At 44.2% G+C, this 10171-nt stretch overlaps 1 protein-coding gene across 6 annotated transcripts; it reads left to right on the top strand.

Annotated features, from left to right (window-relative positions):
* The first annotated feature begins 9 nt into the window (after positions 1 to 9).
* LOC136304735 (large ribosomal subunit protein mL52-like) lies at positions 10 to 6174 on the top strand. 6 transcript variants are annotated; one of them, XR_010724775.1, is made up of 6 exons: positions 10 to 54; positions 229 to 298; positions 1278 to 1345; positions 2335 to 2398; positions 3381 to 3457; positions 4792 to 4985. XR_010724775.1 is itself a non-coding variant. In XM_066208207.1 (5 exons), exons 1-5 carry the CDS (start codon positions 27 to 29, stop codon positions 5204 to 5206), a joined length of 306 nt encoding a protein of 101 aa, XP_066064304.1. In that variant the 5' UTR covers positions 10 to 26; the 3' UTR covers positions 5207 to 6174. The 6 variants fall into 6 exon arrangements, 5 of the variants coding, with proteins under 5 accessions (XP_066064304.1, XP_066064306.1, XP_066064307.1 ...); XM_066208207.1 differs by lacking the exons at positions 1278 to 1345; positions 4792 to 4985 and adding an exon at positions 5140 to 6174; XM_066208209.1 differs by lacking the exon at positions 1278 to 1345.
* The last annotated feature ends 3997 nt before the right edge of the window (positions 6175 to 10171 follow it).

Genomic DNA, 10171 nt, shown 5'->3' with positions numbered 1-10171 from the left:
TGACATCACTTCCTGCCGTGGCGAAGATGGCGGCGCGCAGAGTCCTCCGGCTCGGTTCGTCCCGGGAAAGCTCCAGGAGGGTCTCGGGGGGCGGGAGGCGCTGATTTAATGAGATGCAAATGAGCGGGCGTGGTCTGAGGGGGTTGAGCGTGGTTTAATCTCGATTTGGGCGGGGTTTTGAAAGAAGGGGCGTGGCTAGCGCGTGATTGACGTTTGGCACCCCCCCAGCGGAGCGGCAGGCGCGCGCTGCCCGGCCCTGGCCACGCCCCCCGCAGCGGATTGGCGAATTGCGAGAGAGGTGAGGGGGGAAAAGAGGGCGTGGCCTCAGGATCGAGGCGTGGTTTTAAGGGAGGGGGCGTGGTTTCGTCGTGAGGGGATTTGGCGGGAAATTGTTGGGGGTTTTTTTTTCCCTCGAATTTTGGGGGAATTCCCGGGATTTGGGACGTTTTTCCCTGGATTTGGAGGTTTTCCCCCAAAATTTTGGGATTTTTTCCAGCAAATTTGAAGTTTGTCCCAAAATTTCTGAGTTTTTCCCAAATTTTTGGGGTGTTCCGTGGAGTTTTTTGGGAATTTCCCAGGATTTGGGGTGGAATCGGGGAAAAATTGGGGAATTTTGGAAAACTTTGGGGTAAATTTGGGATTTTTTCCCCCAAATTCTGTGATTTTTACCCAAATTTTTGGGATTTTTTTTTCCCCAACAAATTTTGGGATCCTGGATGGATCTGAGGGAATTCCGGGCTGAATTTTGGGTTAAAATTCCCGAATTTTGGGATTTTTTCTTCCAAATTTTGGGATTTTTTCCCCCAAATTTCGGGATTTTTTCCCCAAAATTTTGGAATTTTTTCACCAAAATTTTGCGATTTTTTTTCCCCCAAATTTTGGGAATTTTTTTCTCCAGTTTTTTAGATTTTTAACCAAATTTTGAGATTTTTTCCCCCCAAATTTTGGGATTTTTTTCTTCCAAATTTCGGGATCTTTTCCCCCAAATTTTGGGATCTTTTCCCCAAATTTTGGGAATTTTTTTCTCCAGTTTTTTAGATTTTTAACCAAATTTTGGGAATTTTTTCCCCCAAATTTTGGGATTTTTTTTTCTCCAGTTTTTAGATTTTTAACAAAATTTTTGGCATTTTTTCCCCCAAATTTTGGGAATTTTTTCCCCCAAATTTTGATTTTTTCTCCCCAAATTTTTTTGGTTTCTTCCCCAAACATTGGGATTCCAGGGGATTTCTGCTGGAATTTTGGGGTAAAATTCCCAAATTTTGGGGTTTTTCCCTCAGCTTTGGGCTCTCTCCGAGTTCCTCCGGGCCCGGCCCCCTGCGGGACCTCCCTGACTGGAGCTTTTCGGGTAAAAAACCGGAAATTTTGGGGAAACTTTGGAGAATTTTGGGAGATTTGGGGGAAATTTGGGAATTTTGGGGACAAAGTTTGGCGGTTTTGGGGAGAAAATTTTGGAATTTTGGGGCGGGGGAAAATGGGAATTTTTGGGGAGGGAAAATTGGGAGTTTTGGGATAGAAATTTGGGGAATTTGGGGTTTTTTGGGGGAAGTTTCAGAAATTTTCAGGAAAATTTGGGAAGTTTTGGAGGGAAAATTGGGAATTTTGAGAAATTTTGGGGAGGGCAAAATCAGGAATTCGAGGATGGAATTTCTGGCGGGAATTTGGGAATTTTGGGGATAAAAATTTGGTGATTTGGAGCTGGAAAATTTGGGAATTTGGGGAGGGAAAATTGGGAATTTTGAGAGCAAAAATAGGGAATTTTGGAGAGGAAATTTGGGAATTTTGTGAGAAAAATTTGGGATTTTTTGTGGGAGGGAAACTCTGGGAATTTGGGGTGGAAATTTTGGGAATTTTTGGGAAAGAAAAACCCGGAAATCGGGGAGGAAATTTTGGGCGGAAAATTTTGGGAATTCTGGAGGGAAAATTTGGGAATTTTGGGGATAAAAATTTGGGAATAAAAATGTGGAATTTTGGGGGAAAATTTGGGAATTTTGGGGATAAAATGTGGGAATTCTGGGGGAAAAGTTGGGAATTCTAGGAAGGAAAATTTGGGAATTTTGGGGATAAAAATGTGGGAGTTTTCAGGGGGGAAATTTGGGAATTGGGGGGGAAAGTTCGGGAATTTTGGGGAGAAATTTGGGGAATTTTAGGAGTGCAAAATTTGGGAAATTTGAAGGGAAAACGCGCGAAAATTTTTGGGGGAAGAAAATCGGGGAATTTTCGGAGGGAAACTTGGGAATTTTGAGGGGAGGATTTGGGAATGCTCTGGGGGGGAAATTTGGGAATTTTTGGGGGGAAAAATTTGGGGATTTTTGTCTCTCCCCTCCCCCCCTCCAGACGGGCGCCCTTCCCCCCCCGGCGGGGGCAGCTCCGGCGGCTCCAAGAGAACCAAGAGCTGGTGGTGAGTCCCAAAAAATCCCCAAATCACCCCAAAACCCTCCAAATTTACCCCAAAATTCCCAGTAAAAATTGGGATTTTTAGAGCCCCAAAGATCCCCAAAATTGGAATCTTTGGAGTTCCAAAACCCCCAAAAGTCACCCCAAAATTTCCACCCAAAATCCCAAAAATCACCCCAGAATTCCCCCCAAAAATTGGAATTTTTAGAGCCCCAAAAATCCCAAAAATTCACCCCAAAATTTCCACCCAAAACCCCCCAAAATGACCCCAAAACTTCCACTGAAAACTGAGATTTTTAAAGCCCCAAAATCCCCCAAATTCACCCCAAAATTCCCACCTAAAATCCCTCAAAAAAACCCCAAAATTCCCACTAAAAATTGGGATTTTTAGAGCCCCAAATATCCCAAAAATTCACCCAAAAATTGGAATTTTTGAAGCCCCAAAACCCCCAAAATTTCCACCCAAAATCCCAAAAATTTACTCCAAAATTCCCCCCCAAAACTGAGATTTTTAAAGCCCCAGAATCCCCCCAAAATCACCCCGAAATTCCCACTAAAAATAGGAACTTTTAGAGCCCCAAAATCCCCCAAAATTCACCCAAAATGCCCCAAAAATGACCCAAAAATTCCCATTAAAAATCGGGATTTCCGAGCCCCAAAATCCCAAAAAATGACCCAAAAATTCTGACTAAAAATTGGGATTTTTGATGCCCCAAAATCCCCCAAATTCTCCCCAAAAATCCCCCCAAACCCCCTCCCAGTATAAACCAGTACAAACCAGTAAAGAAAAACCCCAAACCAGTATAAACCAGTACAAACCAGTCACCCCAAATCCCTTCCCAGTTCATCCCACTTCATCCCAGTGACCCCTAAACCCCCTCCCAGTACAAACCAGTAAGGAAAACCCCCAGACCAGTACAAACCAGTATAACCCAGTACAAACCAGTACAAACCAGTATAAACCAGTAACTCCCAGTATCCCCCAGCGCCGGGCTCTGACCCTGAGCCGCTCCCTGGAGGCCGCCAAGTGTCGAGAGATCCCAGTTCAAACCAGTACGGACAGGTGAGGGCACTGGGACGGGGACTGGGGGGCACTGGTTTATACTGGGATGGACTGGGAGTGGGTTTGGGGTCACTGGTTTATACTGGAATGGACTGGGAGTGGGTTTGGGGTCACTGGTTTATACTGGGATAGACTGGGAGTGGGTTTGGGGTCACTGGTTTATACTGGGATGGACTGGGAGTGGGTTTGGGGTCACTGGTTTATACTGGGATGGACTGGGAGTGGGTTTGGGGTCACTGGTTTATACTGGGATGGACTGGGAGTGGGTTTGGGGTCACTGGTTTATACTGGGAGGGACTGGGAGTGGGTTTGGGGTTACTGGTTTATACTGGGATGAACTGGGAGTGGGTTTGGGGTCACTGGTTTATACTGGGATGGACTGGGAGCGAGTTTGGGGGTCACTGGTTTATACTGGGATGGACTGGGAGCGGGTTTGGGGTCACTGGTTTATACTGGGATGAACTGGGAGTGGGTTTGGGGTCACTGGTTTATACTGGGATGGACTGGGAGTGGGTTTGGGGTCACTGGTTTATACTGGGATGGACTGGGAGTGGGTTTGGGGTCACTGGTTTATACTGGGATGGACTGGGAGCGGGTTTGGGGTCACTGGTTTATACTGGGATGGACTGGGAGCGGGTTTGGGGTCACTGGTTTATACTGGGATGGACTGGGAGCGGGTTTGGGGTCACTGGTTTATACTGGGATGGACTGGGAGTGGGTTTGGGGTCACTGGTTTATACTGGGATGGACTGGGAGTGGGTTTGGGGTCACTGGTTTATACTGGGAGGGACTGGGAGTGGGTTTGGGGTCACTGGTTTATACTGGGAGGGACTGGGAGCGGGTTTGGGGTTACTGGTTTATACTGGGATGGACTGGGAGCGGGTTTGGGGTCACTGGTTTATACTGGGATGGACTGGGAGCGGGTTTGGGGGTCACTGGTTTATACTGGGATGGACTGGGAGTGGGTTTGGGGTCACTGGTTTATACTGGGATGGACTGGGAGCGGGTTTGGGGTCACTGGTTTATACTGGGATGGACTGGGAGTGGGTTTGGGGTCACTGGTTTATACTGGGATGGACTGGGAGTGGGTTTGGGGTCACTGGTTTATACTGGGATGGACTGGGAGTGGGTTTGGGGTCACTGGTTTATACTGGGATGGACTGGGAGTGGGTTTGGGGTCACTGGTTTATACTGGGATGGACTGGGAGCGGGTTTGGGGTCACTGGTTTATACTGGGATGGACTGGGAGTGGGTTTGGGGTCACTGGTTTATACTGGTTTAAACTGGTTTCGGGGTTTCTGGGCGTGGTGTAACCTTTGCCCCTCCCCCCACAGGTGAACCGACCACGCCCCTCATCAGGCCACGCCCCCTTCCCTTATATGGAGCTACAAGGGCGGGACAAACTGGGCGGGGCCTGGGGGTTATTGGGTTGTACTGGGAGGGAGTGGGAGGGGCCAACGCGGCTCTGACCCCGCCCACCGCACTGAGATGCAAATTTATGTAAATGAGAGCACAAATAAACGCGAATGACGTCACTGACCACGGGGACTGGGAGTCACTGGTTTGTACTGGGAGGGGCCTGGGCGTGACTCAGACCCCGCCCACCTCACCGAGGCGCCAGCCTCATGTAAATTTATGCAAATGAGAGTCGAAATAAACGCCGGTGACGCATTTGTACGCAGAGGAGCAAAGCGGCGCCGGGGGAATGACGGGATACACCGGGGCGCAGAGCGGCACCGCAGGGAATGACGGGATACACCGAGGCGCAAAGCGGCACCGCAGGGCATGATGGGATACACCGAGGCGCAAAGAAGCTCAGAAAACCCTTAGAAATACCTCGTGACTGACCGTGAGACTCTGGCCAGCCTCAGCCCAAGCATTTTCTCAATATCCTCTGTACACTAATCTAGGGGAGCTATGAAACACAAGAAATCTCCCCTAACACAAATTACCACTCACCAGTGGCCAATATTACAGCCCTGACCTGATAAAAATATCCAGGAATCATCCGAATCAGATTTTTCTCCCTATCCCATCCACTGGCAAAATTACACAAAGCAAAGTGTTTAAACTGCCATTATGTACCAAGACGGATGAAGATGCACAAGATCCTGTATTTGGTGACTGAAGTTTCCTCATGCAGCAAGGGGAGGACAAACTGGGGGAAGCAATCTCTTTGTCCTAGCATGGACACAGAAGAAAACCATTTAGTCTGAGACTAAATTCATGTCATAATGAACTTGTACCTTTGTTTGTTCCCACCGCTTCCAAAATATTCCTCTCTTAAAATAACAATCCTTTTGTTCAGGCTGCATTTTCACTTTCTGTGTTAAACACTTCCAAAACAACTTTGAATATCTGAGGAATTCAAGTTGTTGAAAACAGGGGCTGGGAGGAAAACAAATTAAACAGATTTGTTTAAGCCCAGTGTGCTTATATGAAAATCTTTCATTTGGCTTTCCACAGCTCCATCTGCATGGCGATCTCTCTAGACTCACGGACAGATTTAAACTTGACATTATCTAATGGACCTTGGGAAAAATCCTGCACAGCAAATTGAATTTTTAAAAGTGGTACTGCATTCAATGAGCAACTAATACATTACATTTACTTGAACTGCAGCAGAAGAACATTAAGGATAAGAAGCCCATTTGGAACTTATGTTCTTTAGCCTACATTTGAATATACATTTCAGGTGTAGATGTTACAGTATTACAGGGGGGTTTTGAGTCTAGGCTTTGTGCAAAAATTAACAACTCCAGTATATCTGGTGAGGGGAAGCAGCAAAAAAATCCCATAAACACGCTGTACACAACCTGTGCCAATCCCACGTGTGACTTGTGGCCTGACAGTGTTGTCAGCTCTCCATCTTAAAACAGCTTGGTTTTCCATTCCACTGAAACCAAACCTTTTCCACAGCATCGACACATTCCCTGCTTATGGCCAGCCTGTTGTGACCCAGCACCTTCACAGCTGGTTGTTGGGTGGGTGGGTTTTTTTGATTTGAACCTTCTCCTTCACAACAATTCTCACTAGCACATGAACTTCACTCTATGTTACTCAACTGTGCCCTGCTTTACATTCCAGGCTGTCGAGACCATCCAGTTCTTCCAGGAATTATCTGCTCCTCCTGCCTATCAAAGTCTCTTAATCCTGTGCCATGGCATTTAGTTCATCCTGAAGAACAGCCTCAAGACAAACCCTGAGGATCTGTATTAACAGACCAATTCTTCCCTTCCAAGTACAGCTTCTTGCTCTCCCCTTCAGTCATTCCCTGTCCAGTTTACCAACCACCATTTTAACGCCTTATTTTGTAATTTCCCATAGAGAACTACACAGACATGTTTCTTAAGTGTAGATAATGAACTTCCTACACCTAAACTATTATTTTATCAAGTTAAAGGACGGGCTACATCTGGCACCAATTACTTTGGAGAAAAACCTCTCATCCATGTGCTATTTGCTGTTGAATCTGTCAATATTTTTTCCAGATAGGCTCTAGAAAGTCATCCATCCTCTTCAGACCAGAATAATTCTCTTGCCCATCTCCCTTCCCCATTTTTTTTCTTCCTTTTACACATTTCTTGTCTCTCAAAATGTAGTCATGATGTTTGCCAGTAGATTTCACAAGTCTCTAAGGGCCTAGTTCTTGAGTAAAAACAAATTAGAGATAGATGTTGATATTTGTCACAAATACATTTAATTCCTCATTTTAGACAGAGCCCTTCTTTGGTTTCTTTAATCTCTGCAGTTCAGGCAACCTCTTGCACATGTATCGACTCACTCAATCCTTGCCTTCTTCCCTTTCTCTGCCCTCTTCTCACCCCCACACACAAGCACATGGCTCTACAGGCCTGATAAGAAATCAACTTTCATCAGCAAGCTACTTTAGTCTGCAAATCACCCTGAGCAAAATATTGCCAAGTAAGGGACACACTACAATCAAACATCAAGAAAAAGCGGCCCTAAAAAAGTGAAAAACGCTTATTAGAAAGGATAGATAGGAGTCAGGAAAAACAAAACTTATGGCAAAATCTGGTTTCTTAAAATAATTAAATTTGAAGCAATACAAAAAGAAAAAAAACCCTATTTCTGTGTTTCCAACTGTCTTCGTATTTGTCCAATTACTAACCCAGATATGGAAACAAACCAATGTAATGCACTTCAACTTGATCCCTGGAGATGCCTCCTTGAAATAAGATTCAAAACCACAACTTCTCAATTCCTGTTAAAAATTCATTTCTTCGGAACACTGTTAGGCAGAACAGTGAGACAAAAACCTCTGAAAAAGAATGCACCACCAGAGACAGAAAATTATTTTGAATCTATTGAAAGCATTGATATTAAATCTCGATACAAGCTGAAGTCTGTAACAAAAAGTACTATTTCCTACAGGACATTTAAGGACTGTAGGACACCATGTCTCCATAGGCCTGGGAAATGTGTTTTTAAAGATACTCCTTCAAAGGCCTCATCCAGAGTTTGGACAAAACTAGATGTCCAAGTTTCCTGTCTCTTGAAGTAACAAGTAAAAACAATGGTTTGAAGACTGTTAGGACAATCCTGGAAACATAAGAGCAGTCCACACAACCTCAAATCGTTCTCTTTAAGGAAAATGCTGGAACTGCAAGTTGTCACAAGGCAAAATTGCAAAACAAACATTTCCACAAGTTTTCTCAGCTGTTCTGCAGGGTTGCTGCAGTGTCCTCTGCTCCCAAAAAAACAGGTTTTCCACCGTTTTTAGCTGCAGCTTAGCAGTGGTGGGAAAAACTGTGTTTCTGCAGATAGAGCCATCAGCTGGAAGATCTGAAATACTTCTCAAGACAAAGTTCCTCCTCTCTCATTCCCCAAAAGCAGTGTTATAGAGAACCTACGTTCTGGAAAACTCTCCACATACAAACCTCTGCACATTAACAGGGAAAGAAAACAAGATTAAGAGAACACTGCAAGGACTGTAAAGTAAGAGGAATTCCCCTACAAATTGTTTTGGTTCTAATACTACTTCTAGTATGAACAGTTTTTCACTTCTATGATAATATCTTGCTTCATCCCCGAGTTCCCCAAAGCATAACAACAACTTCAGAAAAATAAAACAAGCACTGGGTTTTGTTTTGGGTTTTTTTCTTTGTTTGTTTCAAAACACAGCAGAACACAGCAATATTTTCCCAACTAAGCAAGACAAAGTCACACTGTTCATTGCCACTCTGCCTTTTCTAATTTCCTGGTGTAAGCAAAAGAGATTGCTCTAGCCTGAAAACAGGAGTTATCATCCAGCATCAAACTCAGCCTAAGGTATTAGCTCACGTCTGTAATGATGATTCAAAGCTGCAGTGATCAATATCACATCACAAGTGTCCAATCCAGAGGGCATTAAAGGATCCTGTTACTGCCTATCTGAAGGATCACACCGGAGTTTCAGATGATATCAATGCAAAGGTAGAGAAAAGAGAAAATTCTCACCCCACAGAAGCAGCAAATTGAACTCTCTCTAGGAAGCTTCAAGCTTCTACTTTATGTGGAAACTATTTTACTGAAATTTGTCATTTCCATGTTAAGACACAAGTTTGTCCCATGGAGGAGAACCCCTTCACAACCATCCACCACTACCTGAGGGGTTTTTTTTTCAGATGAGTGTCTGAATATTACACACACAAACAGCTGCAGGTAAACAGAACTTTGTCAACCCAGCTCAGCACGGAATGGAAAAGGAAAAGCAGACACAGGGAAGTCAAAAGTCAACTAACAAAACTCAAAGCACATTAAAGAGAGCTGTATTTAAGCCAACACAGCTAAGAACTGCCAGCGGCACAAGCTACAGGATTTTGTTCAGTGTTACAAAATGCCAGGTTTTTTCTGCTGATTTAGTAGATTTTGTGCAATTCTCTATTTTTAGTAGAAAGATAAAGCTCATGAGTCACCCTGAAATCTGCAGCCAGGTTCCTTCACTCTCTCCTTTCCAAAGTGGCAAACATTTCAAATTAAGCTCTAATACAAAGAATACTACGTGCACTAAAAGCTGTCTGTTCTTGTGTACTGTATCAAGGTTTGAAAATGGCACAACAGTGTTAAAAAAGAAAAGTGTTCTCTGGTACACAAAAAATGAGAATAGGCTAATTTTTACTACAGTGACTTTGCCACAAATCACTTTTTGCCCAATGCAAAGTTACAACGCAAAGGGCAAAAAACGGTTCCCTGTAACTAGAGCAAGATCTACTTGACAAGTCAGTCGCATTAGTGATCTTCTAGTCAAAAAAGGAACTTTTACCAAAACACAATATTCCCGCCCTGTTACACAGAGGGACTATTTGTAGACCTTCCACTGTACTGCAGTCTGAAAACTTTTAATTTCCATTTCTGGCTAAAATTATTTTTTTTATCTTGACGTATGTTTGACATCAGAGAAATATTGGATGAGTTTAAAGTACAAGTAGGGCTTGTCTGCCCTCCTTTTCCTAAATTTATTCAGCCTTTTCCTTTGAAAGCAAACACCATTCTACATCTACAAATTCTACAAATCCTGCATCATAAGTCCCACACCTACAACTTCCCCACAATTCCTATGCAGCTCCATCCTCTACTGCCACAAGTACCTGGCAGCTCACTGAAGGAAACCATCACTTTTTTGGTTTCCCAGTTACTGTCAATCTTTCACTCCCTGTTCCGATTTAGTGGCACTACCCTGCTAAACTCCTATTTGGTTGTGTCGGTTCTGCC

The sequence above is a fragment of the Chamaea fasciata genome, unplaced genomic scaffold (genome assembly GCF_029207755.1).
Source record: "Chamaea fasciata isolate MVZ Bird 193981 ecotype frontalis unplaced genomic scaffold, bChaFas1.0.hap1 SCAF_153, whole genome shotgun sequence".
Taxonomy (NCBI): Eukaryota; Metazoa; Chordata; class Aves; order Passeriformes; family Sylviidae; genus Chamaea; species Chamaea fasciata.
The sequence above is the reverse complement of the archived record's forward strand: the minus strand, read 5'-3'. Positions and strand labels throughout refer to the sequence as shown.